This window comes from Penicillium hispanicum, assembly GCF_028827665.1.
Source record: "Penicillium hispanicum strain IBT 35686 chromosome Unknown utg000003l_segment0_segment0, whole genome shotgun sequence".
Classification (NCBI taxonomy): domain Eukaryota; kingdom Fungi; phylum Ascomycota; class Eurotiomycetes; order Eurotiales; family Aspergillaceae; genus Penicillium; species Penicillium hispanicum.
Genome location: NW_026623195.1, coordinates 144893 through 169807, shown reverse-complemented (window position 1 = coordinate 169807; position 24915 = coordinate 144893). Strand labels below are relative to the sequence as shown.

Sequence of the window (24915 nt, the reverse complement as noted above, 5' to 3'; positions counted from 1 at the left end):
ATCAATGAGGCATTATATTAAGTGGAATGAAGTGGTGGTTCGATAGATATATACTCCCCGGCCGCTAAAACCTCGCTTTCGTCAAACCCCACCACAAGAGACACAGAAGGTCGATCACCTTGGTTGGGAGAATTGGGCTCTTCCTGGTCACCAGGATTGGTTTCATCTCCAACTTTCCTCTTGCGTGACATCCGATGGACATTCCACCGGAGACAGGCGTAGAAGAACTGGCTCCCAATCTCTGACCAGGTTTGCCGTAAACAAAACCGGGGATCATCAGGGCGGATGTTCTGCTCTAAGATAAGGGAATCCAAGAAGAAGATCTTCCCTTGGGAGGGACCGGAGGGGACCTCCGCTGCTAAAACCTTTGAGAGTGTTGATGAAATTCTGTGGATCTCAGGACCAAGTGATGTTTGAACGAGATTAACCAAGACTATACCCAAGGCAGTGCCCTGAGAGACGGCTCGAGGATTGGATCTCTGAATGATACGAGTTGTCTGTATAGATCCGATTAGACGGAGAAACTGGGCCAGGCCTCGAGATTCTCTGTCTTGGGTCCCTGCCGACATTTCTGGGGCGCTCGCCCTCATATATACCGGGATTGTTGTCAGTGGCGAAATTGGAGGTTGGGGTTTAGAGTAAGTCTCCGGAACGCGCGAATTCTGGGGATCTTGACCAGCTGCAAGCTTTGAGTGAATGTGGTCCCTATGCATAGAGACCAGACTATTAATTGGTAAGCCAGATGGTCTTGATACCCCTGACGTTGAGGGTCGTTCTCGAGTTGAAGTTTTGACGCGTTTCAAAGGTGACGGGGCATGTGGTCCTTTCTGCCCAGAGTAATGTCGAGATGACAGATTTCCGTTCTCAGTGAGAACGTTCCTGTTGCTTTCAGAGCTCACGGGGTGAATGTGAGTCAAGGTCTCATCGACATAAACAGCTGGCGCCCCCTCAATACTGCTGTACATCTGACCCTGGTTGGCTCTCTCTGCTAGACCTTGGTGTGATCGGATTGATGGTATCGCACCGGCAACATCCTCACCCTCACTCGGGGTCATAGCAAAGTCTCCTACTGAATCGGCATCCGAAACAGCACTTGAACTGCTGCTCCGTGATGGGCTTTGCGATCTTCGTATAACGTATGAATTTAGTCCATTTCCAGCCTTCAGGCGGTTGTACCAGTGCTCCCTTTCCGCAAAGATATCTTCCTCTGGCACAGATCGAGATTCTTCCGCCATGATCTGTAGTTCTCGGAAAGACGCCGCGTCTTCGAAAGTTCTGTCCATATGCACTTTCAGAATGCGAGGAAATCGAAGAGTGAAGTATCGTGCGCCAGAGGGCTTTTCGAACCCACTACCCATCATCTCAACAACAAATGGTTTCTTGAACAGTACGGTTGCTGCAGGAAGGTTTCCATGCCCGTATTCAGTCTCGAACCCGTGGAAGTCGTCAGGGCTTTGTGCAGAAAATGCCCCAATATGATTGAGCAACACCATAAAGCGTCGATGCATGCAATGACGATTGAGGACATCGACTAGTCGAAAACGGGGAATAGCCCCCGACAACTCGACTTCGTCCTTATTGAGAAGACACCCGACCAGGAAATGTGTCCATTGTAGTTTCTTGGAAGTTGACAGAGCAGTGGCATGTTGCGCGTCGTAGGATGCGCCGACCAACGCAAGATCGACTGTATCCCCAAGACCTGGAATATAGTCTTTCTTGAGTTTGATCCATCGACCAAATGAAGTATCCACCCCAGCGGAGTGGATGGGAAAGTAGGGTTCATCACAAGCCTTCACAACAAGCCCTTCCCATCGTTGGGAAATTGCCTTGGAAAAGCTGACCTCGAGTCGATGCTGGCTACCCTGTCGACCAAAGTCTAAGATCTCCTGTTCAGCGATGTCAGCTCGACCAGGAATCCTTTGAATTATCCTTTGAAGCCGGAGCCGTCTTTCGCGATGAGGCATCCTCAGGCAGACATCATCATCGAGGAGAAGAACATCGAAGAAAACAATCATGAGATGTTCGTATGGCTGCGGTCTGTCCTGATTAGCGTGCACTACCCGTTCTTCGGATCATAGAGAACTTACGGGGAATCCGAATCGATTCCAAGGTATGTACCAGAGCGAGAAAGGAATTTACGGAGCTTGTGAAAGCCCACGATACCTCCATATTTATCACTCCATACAAGTAGCTCTCCTTCCAGAATGCAGCGCTTCTTAAATTTACACTGCTCTCGTTTGAGCTGCAGCGAGTCTTCCACAATGTCAACAATCCCACATCGGTCCTCGGTGGAGTCTCTGCCACTTTTGGAAAATATCTGGACTGGCGTTCGTTTGTTCGTGAGGTCGATGTGTATTTGGCAGTATTCTCCGTCGTACTTGCGCTCGATGCTCATGCGCCGATTTTTAGCCATCAGAGCACAATGCTTTGTGCTCCGTGCCTTGAAGTAGTCGGGCCGACCAACTTTGATGCCTAGTCTTGGGCAGAGATGCTCGAGGGCAATTGAACACAAGTTGGATGCTAATTTTGGATCGGGGTGAGGTGGGAAGTGGTTGATGGGTTCTGAAGCAAGCATATTCAACGCTCCCTCGAAAGTATCTTGGAACTGAAGAAGATGGGGTAGAAGAAAGTGAAATTTATCAAGAGTATATGCCTGTGGTAAGACGACTGGCGAGTAGCTCTTGAGAATCATGCGAGTGAGCCACTTTGCATCGCGGCTACTCAGACGGCGGTATAGGGGTGATAGAGCGCCATCAACGTCCACTGCAGTATGCTGGCGTCGAACTTGAGGCCCAGAAAAGCGGCATCGAGAAGCAAGCAGGTTCAATGCCTGGTCAATCTCTTCTACCAAGACTTCACGACCACCGGGCACATAGTTCTCGGTCTGGCACATCACACGCTCGACACAATGGCCCAGATCCGGACCCCCAGAAAAGCGCCAACGATCGAGTTCTGATAGACGAGACGATCCGAGTCCTAAGCACCGCCCGATCACGCGTGCTAGTGAAGTAGCGCCGAGCCAGTAGACACGGTCTGTACGCTTCTCGGGAAACATGCACGACAGCAGAGCCAGTCTGTCTGTGTCTGGATGGTGGATATGCCGTTGGTGCCGAGAAACCCACTGTGCAATGGTCCGGTAGTCGGGTCCATCCTTGTGGGCTGCAGTGGCCGCTTTCGCCGTGGCATTGGCCTCTAGACTTGACAGCAAGTCGCAGAGAAAAGCGAACTTGAACCCCATCGGAGACAGTGCCGAGGTCACATAGGGCCGTATAGAGCCAATTGAATCCTCTTCCACTGAAGCAGAGCCGAAGCAGATATGAGACAAGAACCACCGGCCTTCGGAGTAAAAGGTAGGATGTGTGACGCGAGAATACGCGAGCGGGCCAATCTTCAATCCCATGGAACACGAAAGCACGTGACTACTGATATACGCATACAGAAGTAGATGTACATTATTCTTCATCTTCGTGATATCCTCCCGCTGCGACGGGGAGATTAAAAGAGCCATAGAATTCGCCAAACTCCCAAGCTTTTGTTGAAGTATCAACACACCCAGCCCACATTGTGAACGTTGGAAGAAAAAAAGACACTTGCTCAAAGGATACCCTGCTTTTGGAGGCTGCAGGTAGTTAGCATCGGTTGAAATAAGTTGAACTCGGGATAATACTGACTCGAGATAAATTCTCTCCGGCATCACATTGCCCTCGGCATCCTCCATCTGCACCACATTGTCGCGGGATTCTCGCTCCTTCTTGCGGTCTTGCTCCAGCTTCTCCCAAAGTCGCATGGCATCTTCGATGCGGGTAATCTCTCGGAAAAGGTTTGTGTTCGACGTGATACCCAAACACTTCAGGCCGTAGATATGCGGTGCTTCAGAAAAATGCTTGTCAAATGCCCGACGGCCCATGTAGACATAATTACCGCAGATCTCACAGGGGTATTCAACACCAAGACCATGCAGCTTGTACAGCCAGTAAGGAATCGGCTTGCCGTCCCAGGCCAAGGGCAAATTCAATGGGTTATAAAGTCGGTCTCCTTCTTCCTCATCGGACTGGTCTCCAGCAAGGCCCTCGCCGGTAGCCTCAGTCTCCGCCAGCAAAGCCTCCAGGTCCATCTGGCGTTCGCGCCCGGTCATGCCTTGTCGCCGCTCCACGTTGCGTCGAGTGGCACCCCGCTCTTCCTGAAGGTGCTTGGCCAAGCATCGAACCCGGTGTTCACGTTCGGCAACAGCACGCTCCTTCAAGCCGCGGGCAATAGACGAAGTGGCGCCCGCTGGTGCTGAAGGCCTTTCCCCTGACGAACCAGCAGCCTTTCGAGCCTCTGCCGCCCGGATGTGCTTCTTGCCGGCCAGGTGGTTCCGATACACGTTGTCGTTCTTGAACTCCTTCTCGCAGTCGGGGCACCACGTGCCCTCGCCTGATCCTTCCGTCATCGGACCGGATGTTCCATTCTCAGTCTTCTCCTCCGTCCACCCGGGAACCTCCTTGGCCGCCCATTGCTTCTCGAATTCCTCATCAAAGCCCCCAAACAACGTATCCAAGTTCTCCAGTGGCTTGACTCGCTTGATAAAATCTTCCAAATAACTGGAAAGCTCACTGACATAGCGGAAATACTTGTCGGAGAGCTTATCTTTGCGCTTGATCGGTAAGGTTGGTGGAGTGAGGACGTCGAAGATTTCGAGATATTGGATATAGGACAAGCGCTTCACGCCGGGCAGATTCAGATATTGCTCATGAAGCGCAGTCAAGTCCAGAAATTGACCAAATCCCTCCTCGCCGGTAAACATATTGTCGATCTCCATGCCGGGCACCTCGCCCTCGCCAGGTTGCCTGCGCTTGTATGCCCGCTCCAGATTCTCGACGGGCTCGTTCGGGTAGCGTTTATGAAAGTCTTTGATCTCATCCAGCTGTTTATAAAACTCTTCAAATTGGTCTCCCGTTGAGATTGCCTGCACTTCCTTCTCGCGCAGGCCGTCCGCATCCTTGTAGATTTCCAGGAGCCGCTTCGACTGCTCTTCAATTCGGATCAAGAGCTTTGCCAATTCATGGTCGCGAGCTAGACGCTCTCGAATCTGGTAGCAATATTATGTCAGTAAATGACATACGGCCATCGATTCACCTTGGACGCAGCACTTACATTTGCGGGTTTCTCCGCCACGCGATCAGCGATAGCCTGCTCCAACCTCTCGAGGTCTTCGTGAATGAATCGCTGGTCCTCGAGCAGCATATTGACAGTGCGACCGTGATGCGATAATCCTCCCACGTGTGCGCAAATAGGGTGGTCGAAGACTGCGGTGGCTGTTGAAAAGAGGTTGGCGGGTTTAAAGCTGCAGCTTTGCCGCAGGCGGTCATGTGACGGGCCGCTCCCATCGCAAAAAGTCATTCGGCGCTTTTGATCAAAACCGCGACTACTACCAACCCCTCAAATTCCTTGACTTATCTCTTGTCGCCAGCTGAATACTTTCAGACTTTACCATGGCGGACGGTATCGACAGACGCGCCGATGGTAAGTACCCTCGAGACAAGGCCAAGTCAGCATCCTAACAGTAGCCCAGAGCGGATGGAGTTCAGCACCTCCAAGGAGGTCACGGTGGCGCCGACCTTCGAGGACATGCACTTGAAGGAGAGCCTTCTTCGTGGCATTTACGCTTACGGATATGAGTCCCCCTCGGCCGTCCAGTCGCGTGCGATTGTGCAAATCTGCAAAGGCCGCGATACCATTGCGCAGGCCCAGTCCGGTACCGGTAAAACTGCGACCTTTGCGATTAGTACACTGCAAGTCATTGACACGGTCGTCCGTGAGACCCAAGGTATGCCTTGATCAAGATCAGGAGATTGGTATGTGGTGTTAACAGCAGTCTGATATAGCTCTGGTCCTGTCCCCCACTCGCGAACTTGCAACCCAGATTCAGTCCGTCGTCATGGCCCTCGGCGACTACATGAATGTCCAATGCCATGCATGCATTGGTGGCACTAACATTGGTGAGGATATCCGCAAGCTTGATTACGGTCAACACGTTGTCTCTGGAACGCCCGGTCGTGTCGCCGACATGATCCGCCGTCGCAATCTACGCACCCGACACATTAAGATGCTCGTATTGGATGAGGCCGATGAACTTCTCAACCGTGGTTTCCGTGAGCAAATCTACGATGTCTACCGCTATCTCCCGCCGGCGACGCAGGTTGTGGTCGTCTCTGCTACACTTCCCTACGATGTATTGGACATGACGACTAAGTTCATGACCGACCCCGTGCGTGTCTTGGTTAAGCGTGACGAATTGACCCTTGAGGGTATTAAGCAATACTTTATTGCGGTCGAAAAGGAGGAGTGGAAGTTTGACACGCTCTGCGATCTCTACGATACCTTGACTATCACCCAGGCGGTGATCTTCTGCAACACCCGGCGCAAGGTAGACTGGCTCACCGACAAGATGCGTGAAGCCAACTTCACCGTTTCCAGCATGCACGGCGAGATGCCGCAGAAAGAGCGCGATAGCATTATGCAGGACTTCCGTCAGGGCAACTCCCGTGTCCTAATTTCCACCGACGTGTGGGCTCGCGGAATCGATGTTCAACAAGTGTCTCTCGTCATCAACTACGATCTCCCCACGAACCGTGAGAACTACATCCACCGTATCGGTCGAAGTGGCCGTTTCGGCCGCAAGGGTGTGGCCATCAACTTTGTCACCAGTGATGACGTTCGCATCCTGCGTGACATTGAATTGTACTACTCAACCCAGATCGACGAGATGCCCATGAATGGTGAGTTGAACACGACCTGAACTTCTACACCATATATTAATGCTAACGAAATCTTTTCCAGTTGCGGATCTTCTCTCATAAGCCTTAGGACGTGGACTGGTATTCACCACCTTTACAGCGAGCCCAAAGTGACTCGACTACAGTGTTCCGGCACTCATACAATTGTGAATCTTCGAGATATCGTACCTCTTCCACCGCTTCATACTTTTGAGGATTTACAGCTGGTACGGATAAAAATGCAAGGCTGGTTCTCGCGTGGAGGAAAGGGAGAACAACATACTCCAGTGAGAATACACCCAAACCAGTCAACCGAGCCATACCCTCGCTAACCCCCCGTTGCTCAAGTTTTGAGATTGTCAGGCGATCTTTGCACTTCCCCGTTGACGATATCTATCTCGCAATTTGATATTCGAAGGCTTGGGCAAAATTTCATGGTTGTTTTCTGTTACTAGGAGTTACGAATGTTGGATCAGATTTAATCTACGGAGTACCTCTTTTTCATAAAATGATCAATATGCTGTAGACCCTGCTATGGCATCGTCGACTGGCAGGAGGGTTTCAAGACTTAAATATCTGCTTGCTCTCCAGCCCGGAGAGATTTTCGAAATTTACAGTTCCAATGAATTTCATACATACACACTGCAGTCCGCCAAGTCGTGGGAAGCCCCTCCAAGCCAACTATTCAAATCAAACGAAACGCCCAGGTAGATGAGACGAAACAAGCATAAGAGCATAAGCCTTGAGTGACGAGATGCCGCATTGGCGCCTTTCCTGTATTGAGGGTGATCCATGAATGCCTAAGGAAATTACTAGCTGTGAGAGGGCAGGGGGGGGGGGGGGGGTTGGGTTATAACAGTGTATGAGACAGCGAGGGGAATGTGGGCGTGAAAGAAAAGACTTGCATGACTGAAACCAAGCAGGGGAAGAACGCGAGAGTCAGGTTTATCGGTCTTTCAATCCAGAAGCACCAGGGGTTTCCCACGGTGTACAAAATTTGCTTTCGAAATGAGAAATGAAGCAGAGCATGCGAAAGAGAAAGGCAAAGTCACCGAGACATTCCTGCTGCGCTGTGATACATTGGTCTGGTCGAGATCATCCATCAGAGCGCCGACGTTGTCCTCAATGCGCTAATCCGTGGAAAGCCATTGGATGATATTCCTCGTCGTGAGCTGGGTCCTCCTGCCACACGAGAGCGGTCCTGCTCCCGAGACCAACTGGAGACTTTGTCAGGCATTGCAAGCTGGAGTAAGGTAGGGGGATAGTGTAGGCTTACATGCGCACAGCGCAGTCATCGCCTGCCGAGGCGAACATTGTAGGGTCTGCCGGATTCCATGATATTGAGTTCACGCATCCCGAAATATGTCCTTCTAGAGTCTCCACAAGGGATCCGTTCTCCTTGTGCCAGATATAAACTCGAGAGTCTAGAAAGGTTCAGCATTCTAAGAACGGACTCTCGGCTGGTCAGGGAGAGAGCTCACCTTCACTACCGCTCACAATGAAGTTCTCGGCCGCCCCGCCAAAAGTGCTACGGATCAAAAACTTGCCTTGCTTCTGGCCTCGGAACCGTCGAACGACGGCGGTACTGTCCATGTCAATCAACTGGATCTCGCCCTCTTCCAGATTGACAAGCATATGCTTCGAATCCTGGCTGATTGTAACGGACGTCGGCTTGCTGGGAAGTGATAGGCAGTAGTCCTCTTTGTAATCGTTGTAATCAAAGTCAAAGACGTGGAGTTTCATGTCAGTGTCAGCGGCCACCAATCGGCGCCCATCAGGGCTCAGCGCGCAATCTTGGACACGGAATGAATCTTCCCACTTATGCAGAGACCGTCCATCGATGCTCCAGTGACAGAGCTGACACGAAGAGTCTAGAGAGGCCGTGAAAAATGACTCTCCATCAGGTGCCCAGCCAGCAGCAGTCACAGGCTCAGAGAAATGATCTATCGTGAGAAGACAGCGACCATTCTAAGGAATTTCCATTCGGTTTAGTACGGATCATTTAATCGCCGAGCCAGAGGACATTCTTACCTCGATATTCCATACCCTGGCCTTCTTATCTTGGCAGCAGGTGATGAGTTTTGAGTCATCTGGGCTCCAGCTAGCGAAGGCAACCCCATCCCCGTGGTCAGTCAATTTACGCAGCACTGTGAAGTCATTTATGTCATAGATGAGCGCCGTCCGGTCCTTGCCTGCAGTGACCAGTTTGGTGCCATCGTGAGAGAACTTGCAGAACCAGGCTTCATCCGAGTGCTGAGTAAGGTCCAGACGGACATCTAAGGGGAAATCATTCCGATCGCACATGTGATCTGAATAGAGCGATGGAGGTTCAGCGGTATTATGGTATAAGCAGTTGTTGATCTGGCCCTGTTTCACATAGTCTAGTAAAATTGCGAGCCGGTGTTGGGGTATCATGACTGAGGGGGAGATGGATTCTACATGGATTAGCACACATCGAAGTGTCGTGGAGTGTCGGACGCACTGGATAGATCGGCAAGGAGGCGCTCTCGGGATGAGCTGATAGGGCCGTCCCATTCTTCTTGGACATGTCGTAATTCCGTTGGATACGAGAGAAGACTGTCAGAATATACAGAGTTAGGTATACGGCGTCGGGCAACTTCACAGGTTGAAATGATTCCTGTGATCGACGAGTGCTTACTTGCTTAGACGACGAAGCCTATCAGCGTCGTAATTCAACGGCGTCACTTCTTGTCGAAGAACCAAGAGTGCCGCGGGCATATTGCCAGCCTCCAGCAGTTCCAAGAACTTCTGCTGTCGCAGATAGAATAGCATTTCGCTCTTGTCCGCATCCTCCGCTAGCACCAGTGTTTCCTCGGGCGGGTATTTCTGGCCAGACTGCGAGGCACCGTTGCGGAAGGACTGGATCAAGATCTTCTCCGCTTCAGACCAGCGTCCGCCGAGGACAGCACTTCGGAAAGTCGCAACCCCGGAGGTCTCCAATTGGTAGCCACTCTCCGTACTCAGCGTCGAGGCAGCCCCATCGTAGCCCAGCTCGTATAAACTCTGAATTAGAATTCGTGTCACCTCCTCCCGGTTATGTCCGTAGTAGGTTGGGCTATCCCGCGCCTTCCCGGCGCCGTTGGGATGCGAGTCCCCGTTCGCCGTCGCAGTCGACTGACCATTCAAGCTGGCCTTCCGCGAGGTGGACCCGTTGGATGCCTGTGAAAAGCCATTTGTAGTCGATAAACCATCAGCACGCATGATTGCCAGGCGCCTGCGCTTGCGGGACGGAGAGCGGCCGTCAGCTCGACGGGGTGCTAGATGGTCGTCGTGGGCTGCAGCCTCACGTGCCCTTGCGTCGTTCTGGGACAAGATTCCGCTTCCCGCCGAGGGATCCGGAAGGTCAGGGCTGCTCGAGTGAAAACGACGGCGTTGAGGGTTTGACGGGCGCAGGGTTACGCCGGGCGGTGGTTGCGAGGGTGCGGAGAAGACCTGGGAGGAGGTTGATTCGAGGTGGCCGGCGGAGGAGATGGCCGGCGACTCGAGGGGGAAAGGAAGTTCGGGGTGGTCGGAGGTGAAAGGTCGGTAGGAGCGATTCTCGGCCAGGTCGACAGTCTCTCGGGATCTGCCCAGTCCCCTGGCTCTTGAGAAGAACCAGGTGAGCAGACCAACTCGGGTGGCGGATAAGAGAAGCCGTGCAGATCTGGGGGGGAGGGGGGACTTTGGGGAGCTTCCAGAGCAAGCTTGATCACAGATCCAGCAAGGGTTAGGACTCCGTAGAAGCAGCAGGGTCAAGTCAGATCGTCGGCGGAAAGACGATGCTGGAGGTGGGAGGTTGAGGTGTCGCGGGATCCCCTCCGTGGTTGAGTCGAGGTTGGGCGGAGACGCTTATCGGCCAAGCGGTTTGCTCCAGCTGCAAGTCGAGGCCGATCACAGCAAGCCGGAGGCGTCAGATGAACACAGAAGGGGGAGGCCAAAGAGATCCAGTCCACGAGTCGCGGTTTACGAGCGGTGTTTCACACTCGACAGTTATCAGCTGATAGTGGTGGTGTCGTCTCGGCAGTATAAAAGAAACTTGGAGCACCGCCGATCTGCATCCACTAGGCGCTTAGAAGATGAAGCAATGACCACCCTACGAAGCTGTGAAACTAACCCACCAACGGGAGAGAGCTCACATTGAAAAAGAAAGAATAATTCATCATGTAAGCGCGTATTTAGGGCTCCTAGTTTCCCGTGCTGGCCTGCCAAATGGTCTGGATGATCGCCACCATGAGTCGCATCCACCCAACAAGAGCAAGTATACAACTACGTATACACCTACCTATGCACCTACCCACGTCTATCCACCGTCCACTGAAATCTAGCCTAGCCTACTAGCCCTGCAAAGCAAAATCTTATGACATACCTCATATCTTGGATACCTACCCGAATAGGTTCGCTGTCTCCACTGACGCCATCATGATGCTGTTGGTCCTACCTCGAGCCCACCGTATTATAAAGCGCACTGCGCTCTGCACTTAATTCTAGATTTTCACAATTCTCCCTCCGTGATATTGTGAACCATTGAACCATCAAACATCTGTGAATCAAACCAACATGGGTTGCAACTGTGGATCTTCCTGCACCTGCACCGGCCCTCAGGGCTGCAATTGCAGCGACACCTGTACCTGCAAGGGATGCGGAGTATGTGTAACGACTTCTCCCCCCTCGTGGAAAACTGAGTGGTTGAAAGTCGTGATAACGGATGGAAAAATGAGAGCTAACCTAGATTTGCTTTTAGAAATAAGTGTTGTACGCTCCCCGACTTGGCCGACTGTGAGTAGGCGTGCCGTCGCTCGATGCTTGTCGAGGACAATTGGAATCGACGTCGACAGGAGAGATGGGAAAACTTTCTTGTAAATGAGGCTGCTTTTTACATTCTCATCTTCCAATGTATTCTACAGCTTTAAACCACACTCTAAGGGAATTTAACCCCCTCCAAATGGAAACACCACTTCCCAATGCTCCCACACGTCCCAACCGTCGAACTTCACATCCAACTCGGTGGGCTTCTAGTCGCGCCGGACGAGATTTCTGGGTCCTTGGAAGTTATATTCGTAGGGGATAATAACGAAGTCCCCTTATTGTATAAATACCATTAGACCTTAGAAGTATCTATAAATATAGATTATATACTAGTCAAGACCAGCCTAAACCTCTTTATTCTTTTTTAAATATCAGTCTTAGGAGTGGGAATAACGACCGCGGGTATAGTACTATGTGCGTAACTTATATCGGGCCTGGGCCATCGATCTTAGAGAGGATCGATATAGTGGGTTTTTGGCTTAGTGGTAAGGCGCGCGCCTAGGCGTACCTTAATAAAATCTTTTATAATCATCTTCCAATGTATTCTTCCAATGTATTTTACAAGAATATCTACTTCTTAGTCACCCTTTCTGAATCGGGTGCACCCTAGTGACTTGTAAACGTCATCAAGGCCGGTTAACTAACTAGTTAAATAGTTAACCATCGAGTGCAGCCTCCGATGCCTTCACTGCGCCCGTGATGGTAAAACATATCAAGGGAGAAAGCGCATACATGATCTAGATTCAATGAGCAAAGCTCCATAATATTAGGAAGGGCCGTCGGATGAATGCCTACCATCAATGTCTTTGCTATCGCCATCTTCTCCGACTCCGACGCCTGCGCCAGTTCCGCGAGTCCGGAGATCAGCAGTGCCGGCGGGCCTGCCGGCATCAGCATCATGCTGAACCAGAGCATTGGGTCCTTCCCAAGAAGCTCTGTATGCTTTGCCAGTCCGTAGATCACCGGGATGCTCAGTGCTGGCCACACCACCAGGCGCACCAGAAAGATGGTCGAGATAGCCCTCATGGGCGTCGGCCCCGAATTACGCTCGGTCACCATGTGCTCGAGCGTGACGCCCAGCTTGCACCCAACCATGAAAATCTGCAAGGTGGTGAAGAGTCGCCCGATGTTCCGCACGCTGGTTGTGAGCCACGCTTGAAATATCCCGCCGTCCTCACTCTGCGCAAAGAAGGCTCGGTGCAGCGCCGGAACCAGTCCCAGCAGCGCGCCTAGCATGGTGCAGCAGATCGCCACGTCGGCGAAGGGAGAGCCAAAGGGCGCCATCAGTTCTTGCCTCACGCGATGCGGCACGAACGATCCGAGCCACTGCGTCAACCAGTGGATGCAATTCTTAGCTGCGTGTCGAGCCTTCTGTGCTCGTTGCGGGAGGAGAGAAGTGTTCTCAGTCAACTGCTCGTCTTCTTCGAATCGATGCTGCTCTCCAGGGCCTGCGAACGGCGTGTTCATGTCTCCTCGGTCTTCCAGCATTTTGGGTCCGACAACGTAGGCAATTGTTTTGCTGACAACGGCGCAGACCAGGAAGTAACTCTGCGCACGCTCAATCTCGTCCGAGATATCCTCTTTGTCTGGTAGAATGAGTCGCAAACTCCCCACGCTGCTGAGTGACTGCAGCAACAAGAGTGGGAGGGAGGAGGTGTTGTTGAACGAGCATGCTGGCGTCACCCATTGGGGGAGCGCAAAGACGCGGGAGATCAGATGCGTCAGGCCGATGGAAGCAGACGTATAGATGATGGACCATACTAATATCGACTCACCGGGCGAGAATCAGTACTGGTTGGATGCGGATAAATGCGACTCTTACTTATCACAGGAGCGTAATTGAGCGCGGTGCCCAAGTGAAGCTGCTGGCCCAGATTGACAATAATCAGAGCGGGGAGAAAGAGCTTGACGGTCAAACCGGACATGTCATTGATCGTGGCATCGTGGATCAGATGAAGTCGACGGGCGGCCACGCCGTAACACATGGTGAGTAACACGGAGACGCAGGCTTGTAGAGCACCTAAAAACGGTGGTCCCAAGCCGGTGTCGGCCATACTGGTCGCAGCCAGAGGCTTGTATGTTATTTTGCGCAGTAGGGAGTTGTCGCAGCCTATTTAGTTATAAGTTACTACCCATCTAGTCTATGGCGTCATGGTGACCACAATAATAGCACGAAAGATATTTCAAAACAGACGGCCTTCATACGGGAACTAAGCAAATTATTGTTCCATTTCACTAGGGATCAGACACGAATAGCATGGAATAACGGATTCGAAGCAAGCACCCTCACGACGAATACCAATCCCATGGCGAGGCTGATCACTGCACTCAACGCCACGAGAAGGCCCAATCGAGCGAGGCTCTCGATCCCCGGTCTCTCAAACTTGGTAGTTCGTCGTTTTCCCAGACGTGTAGTTCGGTTCAGCGTCGGGACATATTTGAAGTCGAAGCGAGACTCGCTACCTAGACCCATCTTCTCGTCTAGGATCATCTTGTAGAAGTACTTGCGCCGCAGCTGGATATCCACGATGAACTGTGCATTCTCCAAGACCCGAATTGAAGAAGACTCACTGAGATCATAGTCCGGTCCAGGAAAGAAATCCTGGGGATGATGTATGAGACGCCCATCACCCAGAAGCAGTAACCCCAGATCAGCAAGCGATAGTAGACTCTGGAACGAGGGATTTCGAGCTCATCCGCGAGCTGCTCACCATTCAAGAGGCGGCTCATGGCTTCCATAAACTCCTTCGAAGCATATGCTGGGGCGGTATTCTCAAGACCGAGAATGATGTTCTTGGCCAGAATCTTGCCAATCTCCGTTGGATCAATCTCCGAAATCAAGAGGGATTCCATCATCGCGCGAGCCTTGGCCGTATTTTCAAAAGGCTCTGTAGGCGTGCCCATGTAATATGCCACGAGCCGCCATAGAGCAATGTAATCCTCAATTTCCTGTTTGCTCAGGATAATCCCTTGCCGAGGCAGCCCCAGCCAAACCACTGAGCTACAAAATGTATTGATGGTTCCGATACAGTCGAGGTCATTGGCGGGGATGCCATATTTGTCGATGTCGTAGTAGTCTGGCTTTTGCTCCACCAAACTCAAGATCTTCAGACGAACGGAGGAGTGGAGGAGGCGGACGCGGACCGACGAGATGTTTCCTTCGCCCCCAGGCTTCATGCCGTCGACCGAGCTATGGACCTGGAGGACATGCTGAAGTGTTTCAAGGAGTCGGCGACGCACTACTTTGGCACTGAAACCACCTGTTCGCGCAAGGGTTTCCACGACGCGCATCGCACCCCTGGAAGTGATCAGTATATATACTTTGATCAGCCTTTCGAGCGAGTGAGGAATCCGTACATTCCGCCGAGTAAGCTTTCGAAACTTAGCTAGTGACATATTGAGTTCTGAATTCGATGGCTTTCCATGAAACATCTCTTGATGAGGATGGTCACTTACCACATTCAAGATTGGGAGACCATATCGAAAGAACACGTCCTGGCCTCTTTGGATCTGGGCCCAATCCACCCATGCCGGGACAGTGTTGATCTGTGCCCAGAGCTCCTGGTACTTGGGGTCCTCGTCAACATGGTCCTGGAGTATGTTGTAAAGATCTTTCTTGAAGGGCTTGCTGTCCGAACCATCGTCCACTGGGATCTTGTTCAATTGTTGCACGCACTCGTCGGCCAGACTGTCGCAGGTTTGAATCATGGGACGCAACTTGTCTTCGGAATGATGCAGGTCAGTCCAGTCAAAAGAATACCCCCAGTAGTGGCACTTAGTGCTATTTTCCTTTCGAGGGTTTGTCAATGCCATAATGGAAGTGGATAGTCTAGGGAACTAGTCGACCATTTGATAAAATGTTAGACATCTAAGGATACTTTGCACCCTCGGCAAGTCTCCCATGTTGATTTATAGGAGAAGACATTAAGCCGGCCATCCATGGTCAACGTGGTCACTCACCGTGACCATCAACCATGGTCCCGTGGTCCGGGGTGAAGCGAGAGAGGGGCGAGGGCTGGCATCCTTTTGCATGTGAGTCCGTTGTGACAAGCGATCGACACTTTCCGGTGCCATGGCTGGATAGCCTGGTTGACTTGGATGGATGTTCTGGGAGATGATTGGGCCGGGCAGCAACTGTCCTGAGCGACTTGTATCCCAATCCTTCGTCCGGGGAAATTTGAACGTTTTTGATTGGTTGGAGGTAGCTAATAGCCCCTATGATTGGCTTAGAATGGAGGTCCCTTCAAGAACCAGCTTTCCTGTGAGCTATTATTCTATATAACCTATCAGCAGCCTATTTAGATTCTTGATTCGTCTAAGATGTAGATATATGTACTTACACATGAATCTACATATGTAGCTACATAGCTAGCAGTAGCTATTGAAGGGTATTCAGCACTCCCGCCTAATATAATACTACCCTTTTACTTCCCTTTTTAATGCTATTCAAAAGGTGATACGCTGCAACAGACGTATTATATTAAGGGGCGTTCTATTAAGCGCAACACTTACACTCCGTATATCCTGGGACTCAAAGCAATTGGCCCAACCGAGTCATCATATGCGGCTTGGTCTCCAGACAAACGTCAAGTGCATAGATTCAATTTATGCATCCTAGGAGTTCATAGTTGAAGTCATAGATTTACGAATCCATGGATGTGGGTGATGGGCATTAGAGCCATGTGTAAACTGTAGACTCCGGAGAGAGCAGAGCACATGAGGCAGTTTCAGGTCGTAATTGATTGACCAAAACAATATCAAGTGTGAATGATCCACTGACTCTATTCAGAGAGCTTTACAGGACGAGAACCATCAATGCGTGGCTAACACCGCTCTTGGAAGAGGTGGACACTGTACATCAACGTTTGGCTGTATGGACGCTTCGTTCACGAGTGATGTAGGAACAGAGGATAAATCACCAAGATCCACCGCCCAGCCCTATATTGTGGCAAGCAATATGCACCCAACACAGTGGTTTGTGCAACAAAAACACGGGCGATCGGAGGCTTGCCTATGCCACGGCTGGACAAGCAAGAGGATTGGATGACGGCTTAGGGGGGGCACTCCACGACCATCAGGACCCTAGTCCATTGGCCATTGGCCATGGCCACCCTGCTCGGACGCAAACCCAATCATTTCCAAACCATCAGCACAGCGAATGTTAGGCTTGGGAAGGCCTCGACTCAAAGCACGCCCGTCGCTGCTGCAATTGATTAGCAGACACAAGGGCGAGAGTACGCCGTCATCACCTCCACCGCCCGAGCTGCCACCGCTTCCAGACTCGCCCGCCTCCGCCAGCTCGACCACCTCCATCTCCCCCGTGTCCACCCCCTCCACGCATTCCACCTCCATCATGGTCTCCCAGGAAAGCCATGAGAATGGCTCGATCTTCTCGGTCTCTGGCCCCGTCGTTGTGGCCGAGCATATGATCGGCTGTGCTATGTATGAGCTGGTAAGGTCCCTCCGGGGAGCTCCTCCCCCACAACCGGCAAAGACTGGCCCTGCTGACCCCCCCATGATCTCTAGTGCCATGTCGGACATGACCTGCTCGTCGGTGAAGTCATTCGTATCGAAGCCGACAAGGCGACTATCCAGGTCTACGAAGAAACCGGTACGATCGTTTCCTCCCCGGGCCACGTATGCTCTGGCCCGACAGTCTCCCCCGGGCGACATGGCTAATAGAATGCTCTTCCCACTTCAGCTGGTTTGACCGTCGGCGACCCTGTCACTCGGACGGGCAAGCCCCTCTCCGTCGAACTCGGCCCCGGTTTGATGGAAACGATCTACGACGGTATTCAACGACCCCTCCGTGCCATCTCCGACAAGTCCAAAGGCATTTATATCCCCCGCGGTATCTCTGTCAATGCGCTGGACCGTGAGAAGAAATGGGAGTATAAGCCTGCCTCCTTCAAGGTGGGCGACCACATCACCGGTGGTGACATCTGGGGTGTCGTGTTCGAGAACAGCCTGGTAAACGAGCACAAGATTCTACTGCCCCCGCGCGCACGAGGTACCATCACGCGGATTGCCCCCGCCGGCAGCTATACTGTTGATGAGAAGCTGTTGGAAGTTGAGTTCCAAGGCAAGAAGAGCGAGTACGGCATGATGCAGACTTGGCCCGTCCGTGTGCCTCGCCCGGTCAGTGATAGGTTGACCGCCGATGCACCGTTCATTGTCGGACAGCGTGTTCTAGATGCTTTGTTCCCCAGTGTCCAGGGTGGTACTGTGTGTATTCCCGGTGCCTTTGGATGCGGCAAGACCGTTATCTCCCAGAGTGTGTCCAAGTTCTCAAACAGCGACATCATTGTCTACGTCGGTTGCGGTGAGCGTGGCAACGAGATGGCCGAAGTCTTGATGGATTTCCCAGAGGTGAGGTTTCTTACCCAGACGGCTCCCCGGGGAGGGTGGCAACTGGGCGCTAATCACTAACTTCCCTTCGGTAGCTGTCCATCAATGTCGAGGGCCGCAAGGAACCCATCATGAAGCGTACCTGCCTGATCGCCAACACTTCAAACATGCCTGTCGCTGCTCGTGAAGCCTCCATCTACACCGGTATCACCATCGCCGAATACTTCCGTGACCAGGGCAAGAACGTCGCCATGATGGCTGACTCCAGTTCTCGTTGGGCCGAGGCTCTGCGTGAGATCTCGGGTCGTCTGGGTGAGATGCCTGCCGACCAAGGTTTCCCCGCGTACCTGGGCGCCAAGTTGGCTTCCTTCTACGAGCGTGCCGGTCGCAGCAGTGCGCTCGGTAGCCCCGAGCGCAGCGGCAGTGTCAGCATTGTCGGTGCCGTCAGTCCCCCCGGTGGCGACTTCTCCGATCCCGTCACTAGCAGTACCCTGGGTATTGTCCAAGTTTTCTGGGGTCTCGACAAGAAGCTGGCTCAACGCAAGCACTTCCCCTCGGTGAACACCTCCATGTCCTACAGCAAGTACAACGCCGTGCTTGACCCCTACTACGAGAAGCACAATCCCGACTTCCCTCGCTTGCGTGACCAGATCCGTGAGCTGCTCTCCAAGTCCGAAGACCTCGACCAGGTCGTTCAGCTGGTCGGCAAGGCGGCCCTTGGTGACTCGGATAAGATCACCCTGGACGTGGCTGCCATGCTCAAGGACGACTTCCTCCAGCAGAACGGCTACAGTGACTACGACCAGTTCTGCCCCCTGTGGAAGACCGAGTATATGATGAAGGCCTTCATGGGCTTTCACGACGAGGCCCAGAAGGCCATCGCGCAGGGCCAGAACTGGAGCAAGGTCCGTGACGCCACTGCAGATCTCCAGAGTGCGCTGCGAAGCATGAAGTTCGAGGTTCCCGACGACGAGGCTGAGGTGTCGGGCAAGTACGAGAAGATCCTGCAGTCCATGACAGAGCGGTTTGCTTCGGTATCGGACGAGTAGACGGGGTTGGCAGCCATTTTGCATTTTCTCTTTTCCGGCTTTGTTCACTGTCTAGCAACACATTACCCTGTAGTTATGTTCCAACCGATTTTTCTTTCTTAGAAAGCTACCTGTGCCCCTCTCACTCCGTCTTGATTCTCGCAGCTCGCAGTGCTCAGGCACCACCGACCTAACGTGTTGGAGTTCCGAGCTGGAGACCTTGGAATGATCATCAGGCGGCCGCAATACTCCATTGCCAGATGATCGGTGCCTGGCCGCTTTCCCGGCTGCCTATGATAACATGGTAATACGATTACGCAGTACGCCATGTGGAAGCCTCCTGTATCTATGGGTTTTTATTGCACTTAGCAGCCCCAGAACGACGAAGGTCAAGATGCTTTACGGAATGGGCTTGGGTAATATCAGCAAGCCGTAATTGTGAATGGCACCGTGGTGATCGATTGGTATAACCTGTCGAGGGCCAGAAGTAGTAACCCGATGGCCATAATACTCCGAAGAGTAACATATGATTTTCTCAGATATCAAATACAAAATACTTGAATAACCAGGGTGTTTATTGAGCGAGAGAGAGAGAGAGAGAGAGAGAGAGAGAGAGAGAGCAATTTGAGGTTCGTCTCCTTATCTCATATCCCTCTCATCTCACCGATACTTCTTAGAAGATGTGTAGAAGCGAAAGGGCTCATATCATCCCGTACCCGACCTGTAACTAACCTGACCGCCCCGGGCCCGCCACTCTCATCACCGCCCTGGACACTCGCCAACAAACAGTCTTCCGCGTCCATCTCGGTGTCACTCACCTCCGATCTCTTCTCTCGCCCTCTCGTTTGACCTTCGATTTTAGAATAGAAGCCTTTCGACCCTTGCTTTTTGTTCCCCAGTCTCTCAAACCTCGCCAGCCATGGCAAGCCCGACTGGCTACTCGTGCGCATCAACCCCCCTGTCCCCTCTATCTCCGATGCGGTCTAACTCGTGCGCAGCATAAACGTTAATGATCCCAGCTTGATCTCGCTCGTCAACAAGCTGCAGGATGTCTTCTCGACAGTTGGCGTGAGTTTATTCCCACTGTCATGGGTGGCAACACTGGCCTCTTCTTTCGTCCCGGACTGACACTGCTGCTTGAATTTAGGTGCACAACCCCATCGACCTGCCACAGATTGTTGTTGTCGGATCACAGTCGAGTGGAAAGAGCTCAGTACTAGAGAACATTGTTGGCCGCGACTTGTATGCGCTCCCCCCCTCCCCAAGGCTCCCTCGCCGCCGAGTCTCCTGGGACGGCGGTGGCGGGGATGCCTCCCGCAGTTGTCGCAGTCAGCCATTGCTAACCGCCATGTCTCTCACGTCTAGCCTGCCTCGTGGCTCCGGTATTGTTACTCGGAGACCTCTCATCCTGCAACTTATCAACAAGCCCGCAACCGCGCAAGCGAATGGCGACAAGAAGCTGGAGACAACGGACAGCGAGTCGAATGTGGACGAGTATGGTGAGTTCCTGCACATGCCAGGTCAGAAGTTCCACGACTTCAACAAGATCCGGGAGGAGATCGTGCGTGAGACGGAGACCAAGGTCGGCCGCAATGCCGGAATCTCACCTGCCCCCATCAACCTGCGCATCTATTCCCCCAACGTCCTCACCCTGACCCTGGTCGATCTTCCCGGTTTGACCAAGGTGCCTGTCGGAGACCAGCCCAAGGATATCGAGCGCCAGATTCGTGATATGGTTATGAAGTATATTAGCAAGCCCAATGCGATCATTCTGGCTGTGACTTCTGCCAACCAGGATTTGGCCAACTCCGATGGCCTGAAGCTGGCACGTGAGGTGGACCCCGAGGGTCAACGCACCATTGGTGTGTTGAGTAAGGTCGATCTGATGGACGAGGGCACCGACGTTGTGGATATTCTCGCTGGACGGATTATTCCTCTGCGCTTGGGTTATGTGCCCGTTGTCAACCGTGGTCAGCGGGACATTGAAAACAAGCGTCCCATTGCCTACGCTCTGGAGAATGAGAAGAACTTCTTCGAGAACCACAAGGCCTACCGGAACAAGGCCTCGTACTGCGGAACTCCATACCTGGCCCGCAAGCTGAACCTGGTATGTCTGCCGCATGAACCAAAATACCACGTGGCGAGCTAACACAATGCCCTACACCCTAGATCCTTATGATGCACATCAAGCAAACCCTGCCCGATATCAAGGCTCGCATTTCTTCCTCTCTCCAGAAGTATAGCGCGGAGCTGTCTCAACTTGGCGACTCCATGCTGGGCAACAGCGCCAATATCATTCTCAACATCATCACCGAGTTCAGCAACGAGTACCGCACTGTCCTGGAAGGAAACAACCAGGAGCTTTCCAGTATCGAGCTGTCAGGCGGTGCTCGTATTAGCTTTGTGTTCCACGAGCTCTACTCGAATGGTGTCAAGGCCGTTGATCCCTTCGACTTGGTCAAGGATATTGACATTCGCACCATCCTCTACAACTCCTCCGGTTCCTCTCCGGCTCTCTTCGTTGGTACCACTGCCTTTGAATTGATCGTCAAGCAGCAGATCAAGCGTTTGGAAGACCCTAGCATCAAGTGTATCTCGTTGGTCTATGATGAGCTGGTACGGATTCTGGGCCAGCTACTGAACAAGCAGCTGTTCCGCCGCTACCCGATGCTGAAGGAAAAGTTCCACGCTGTGGTCATTGCTTTCTTCAAGAAGTGCATGGAACCCACCAACAAGCTGGTCAAGGACCTCATCTCCATGGAGGCAACTTACATTAACACTGGTCACCCTGACTTCCTGAACGGCCACCGTGTAAGTATTATTGAACAACATTTCATTACAGAACGACAAGCTAACCCATTGCAGGCGATGACTATTGTGAACGAGCGCCAGCAAGCGGCCAAGCCCACACAAGTGGACCCGAAAACCGGCAAGCCTCTGCCCGCACGTGCCCAGAGTCCGTCTCTGGACACCACTGGAGAGGCTAGCAATGGCGGTGGATTCTTTGGCAGTTTCTGGGCATCGAAGAACAAGAAGAAGATGGCCGCGATGGAGGCTCCGCCCCCGACTCTCAAGGCCTCGGCTAGCTTGTCGGAGCGAGAGGCTACTGAGGTTGAAGTTATCAGTCAGTTTAAACCACGTCCGATGGTGCTATAACAACCATGCTAATAGTTCACGCAGAGCTGCTCATTACCTCCTACTTTAACATTGTGAAGCGCACAATGATCGACATGGTCCCCAAGGCGGTCATGTACACCTTGGTTCAGTATGTATTCAAGTTGGTCAGACTCATCGTCGGAATTCTAACATCATCCCTAGATTCACCAAGGATTCGATGCAGTCAGAGCTCCTGGAGCAAATGTACCGCAACAACGAGCTGGACGACCTATTGAAGGAGAGTGACTACACCATCCGCCGGCGGAAGGAGTGCCAGCAGATGGTCGAGAGTCTTGGCCGTGCCAGTGAGATCGTCAGCCAGGTCCAGTGAAGACAGCCCGCTACCGGTCAAGGGGGAATAATAAGAGGCTCGACTGTATGATTGAACTGACTTGCGTTGGCGGGTTTGGAACCCGCCTGTTTCTTTGTGACTTTGCAAAAAACGCGAATTCTTGACTATACTCGTATTTTGCATGGTCGCCCTTCCGTTCCCGGTTGCATATGCTTTCGTCGAGCCGGGGTTTAGATATTGTTTTCCTGATCTCTGGTCTGGGGTCTTCTGTTGTCTGGGCCTGCCGGTTTCACCGAGTGATGGGTCTGTTCTCTGTTCCATCTGCCGTGTCTCGAGAATGGAGTTCCGTCATGACGGGGGTATTTCCTCGTTGATTCTTTCATTTGTTTCTTCTTCTTCTTGCCCTTTCTTGCCCTTTGCTGACGCCGATACCGAATTTGAAAGCTCTATACCGTTTCCCTTGGTCTGCTGTCTATTCGTTCTTCAATGCGTGTTTCTTCATTGCGGCTGACGACTGTATCGACTAATGATTGTGTGACCCTGGTCTTTAACGTTGCGCTGCTTTCTAGAATTTCAATTCTTTTTGATCAATCTACCTTGAGTAGTTTAAATGGAAATATTGCGAGTGCCTAGGTCGCCTCTTTCATTCCGGGTTTGCATACAGATAGATAGCCAACACCTCCGTAGTGTTTTCTCCTCTACATATCACTCTCCGCCCGCTTCTATATATTCCAACCATGCTCGCTCCCATCTTTGAGTGTCCGTCCCCGTGCAGTGGAGTGAAACTGCAATTTCCGTCCGGAAATCGTGCCAGACAGGGTGTTCATATTTAGTCTAGCATTCATGGGTATGGCTTTATACATAGCTCTAACTCCCTCTCCTACTGTTACAGCGACGAGTGCAATCATGCATCAAGTTCTGTATCTACTGCGAGGTAGAATGCCGATAAGTGTAATACCAGTCTTCCCTCCGGATGTCCGCGCGCACCTTGTAGTTATCTTCTGCCACATCCAACAACCCCATGTCCATCTCCGCCACCAGGACTCCCTCCTCGTTGCCCATCTTCGCTACGGGCCCAGTAATGGGAAGCGTGACCTGTGATATACCCAGAAAGTTCGGTTCGGGGCCTGCTGCGTTGGCAAAGATGATGCCGCAGGTGTTTTCAAAGCAGCGGGATGTAATGGTGGACTCGAGGAAGAGTTTCTCGGTTGCCGGGTTGTGGCGCTTGGCCTCGGCAGAGGCATCGTTGGGAGTCCCTGAATAAATCAGATTCATTCCATCTTCCATTGCACAAAGGGCACGAGTGTACTCACAGAAAGTAGGAATGATGACGAGTTGGGCCCCATCTGCAATCAGCTCACGGAACGCCTCGGGGAAGGCCAGATCCCAGCAGATCAGCATGCCGATGCGACCTATCGGGGTGTCGATAGCTTCATGGCGGTCACTTGCAGAGGAGGTTAAATGCGGTCGCTCGGTGTGCCAGATATTCTTCTTGCGATAGGAGCCGAGGATGGTGCCGTCGTTGGAGATGAAATAGGCGGTGTTGTGAAACAGGTCCTTGCCGTCAGGGCCCGGGTGCTTCTCAATGATGGTCCCCGGAACCAAGCAGATGTTTGCGTCCTTTGCGATGGACTGGTATCGGGCGAGGTATTTGGCAGACTCTCCGGCCTGGTCTGCCCAGCGGGGATCTTGCGGGGCCCAGCCGTTCAGATGGTATCTGGGGATTCTTGTCAGTGTGAAAAGCCCCAGCAAGATCGGATGTGAAACCCTTACTCGGGAAGGACAGCAAGCTCGGCGCCATTCTGGGCAGCTTCGGTGATGTATTCTCGGGCCTTGGAATGGTTGTAGTCCAAGTCCAATACCTGATCAGCTGGGAATCAACTCCAGTCCATCACTTGCGTCATTGATAAGGTAGCAGGAACGCGACTGCGATTTGGGAAGCCGTACCCTAATCTGCCATTGGATCACTGCAATACGACGGGTAGGAGCCATATTTCAATCGTGGAGGGATCTTGAGGTGCGAAGATAGAAACAGTAGAGAATAATGTGTCGCAAGGTCTGATACTTGTGTTAAATTGCCTAGTCGGCGGGACTTTAAGCCGACCCTCAGTGTAAGATCAGAGAAATATCAGGCCAACCATCAGTAGAATACCGGTGCGTATAGGTTATGTGAACAGAGAGAAAAAGACAAAACTCTCCCTTCCCTAGTTAGTCAAGTAATACACACGACATATATCTACACCCCCTCCATTCGTATGCTCTTCAGTTCATCCTATCAACAAGTTCCCCAACGACCCCAACTCGTTGGAGACGGTGGGGTCGCAGCACCCGCGAAAGAGAGTCTCTTCTATGTCTTTTGAACGTGGTCCTCGGGGTATCCTAGTCATTAGCTTTCCATTCTTTCGTGGTTTCGACAAGACAAACGTTGTATAACGGAGGGTCCAGTAGTCAGAAAATATTATCCCTAGTTAGGTAGGGGCAGACATCACGCCAAAATAGGCACAAAACGCCAACCGCACGAATGGCG

The 24915-nt window shown here is 52.2% G+C and overlaps 9 protein-coding genes across 9 annotated transcripts; 3 read left to right on the top strand and 6 right to left on the bottom strand.

Annotated features, from left to right (window-relative positions):
* Positions 1-17: 17 nt before the first annotated feature.
* N7459_002466 (uncharacterized protein) lies at positions 18-2015 on the bottom strand (the record flags this gene model as incomplete). Its single annotated transcript, XM_056941651.1, has 1 exon — positions 18-2015. The coding sequence occupies one exon, from the start codon at positions 2013-2015 to the stop codon at positions 18-20; it is 1998 nt and encodes a 665-aa protein (XP_056801534.1).
* Positions 2016-2083: 68 nt separating this feature from the next.
* Positions 2084-5226, bottom strand: N7459_002465 (SF3a splicing factor complex subunit PRP9; the record flags this gene model as incomplete). Its single annotated transcript, XM_056941650.1, has 2 exons — positions 2084-5071; positions 5137-5226. The coding sequence occupies 2 exons, from the start codon at positions 5224-5226 to the stop codon at positions 2084-2086; spliced, it is 3078 nt and encodes a 1025-aa protein (XP_056801533.1).
* A 248-nt stretch (positions 5227-5474) lies between these two features.
* On the top strand, positions 5475-6842 carry N7459_002464 (ATP-dependent RNA helicase eIF4A; the record flags this gene model as incomplete). Its single annotated transcript, XM_056941649.1, has 4 exons — positions 5475-5505; positions 5555-5809; positions 5868-6761; positions 6823-6842. The coding sequence occupies 4 exons, from the start codon at positions 5475-5477 to the stop codon at positions 6840-6842; spliced, it is 1200 nt and encodes a 399-aa protein (XP_056801532.1).
* A 1188-nt stretch (positions 6843-8030) lies between these two features.
* On the bottom strand, positions 8031-10921 carry N7459_002463 (WD40 repeat domain-containing protein; the record flags this gene model as incomplete). Its single annotated transcript, XM_056941648.1, has 6 exons — positions 8031-8182; positions 8240-8726; positions 8790-9193; positions 9241-9335; positions 9418-10606; positions 10873-10921. The coding sequence occupies 6 exons, from the start codon at positions 10919-10921 to the stop codon at positions 8031-8033; spliced, it is 2376 nt and encodes a 791-aa protein (XP_056801531.1).
* Positions 10922-12212: 1291 nt separating this feature from the next.
* Positions 12213-13618, bottom strand: N7459_002462 (Auxin Efflux Carrier superfamily; the record flags this gene model as incomplete). The annotated part of the gene is made up of 2 exons (XM_056941647.1): positions 12213-13324; positions 13387-13618. The coding sequence occupies 2 exons, from the start codon at positions 13616-13618 to the stop codon at positions 12213-12215; spliced, it is 1344 nt and encodes a 447-aa protein (XP_056801530.1).
* Positions 13619-13806: 188 nt separating this feature from the next.
* On the bottom strand, positions 13807-15272 carry N7459_002461 (oxygenase MpaB family protein; the record flags this gene model as incomplete). The annotated part of the gene is made up of 3 exons (XM_056941646.1): positions 13807-14067; positions 14136-14945; positions 15021-15272. The coding sequence occupies 3 exons, from the start codon at positions 15270-15272 to the stop codon at positions 13807-13809; spliced, it is 1323 nt and encodes a 440-aa protein (XP_056801529.1).
* A 1450-nt stretch (positions 15273-16722) lies between these two features.
* N7459_002460 (H(+)-transporting V1 sector ATPase subunit A) lies at positions 16723-18961 on the top strand (the record flags this gene model as incomplete). Its single annotated transcript, XM_056941645.1, has 4 exons — positions 16723-17016; positions 17091-17175; positions 17266-17933; positions 18008-18961. The coding sequence occupies 4 exons, from the start codon at positions 16723-16725 to the stop codon at positions 18959-18961; spliced, it is 2001 nt and encodes a 666-aa protein (XP_056801528.1).
* An 898-nt stretch (positions 18962-19859) lies between these two features.
* On the top strand, positions 19860-22427 carry N7459_002459 (dynamin-like GTPase vpsA; the record flags this gene model as incomplete). The annotated part of the gene is made up of 7 exons (XM_056941644.1): positions 19860-19882; positions 19939-20008; positions 20088-21047; positions 21110-21751; positions 21806-22064; positions 22112-22205; positions 22259-22427. 7 exons carry the CDS (start codon positions 19860-19862, stop codon positions 22425-22427), a joined length of 2217 nt encoding a protein of 738 aa, XP_056801527.1.
* An 885-nt stretch (positions 22428-23312) lies between these two features.
* On the bottom strand, positions 23313-24380 carry N7459_002458 (carbon-nitrogen hydrolase family protein; the record flags this gene model as incomplete). The annotated part of the gene is made up of 3 exons (XM_056941643.1): positions 23313-24105; positions 24162-24250; positions 24336-24380. 3 exons carry the CDS (start codon positions 24378-24380, stop codon positions 23313-23315), a joined length of 927 nt encoding a protein of 308 aa, XP_056801526.1.
* Between the last annotated feature and the right edge of the window lie 535 nt (positions 24381-24915).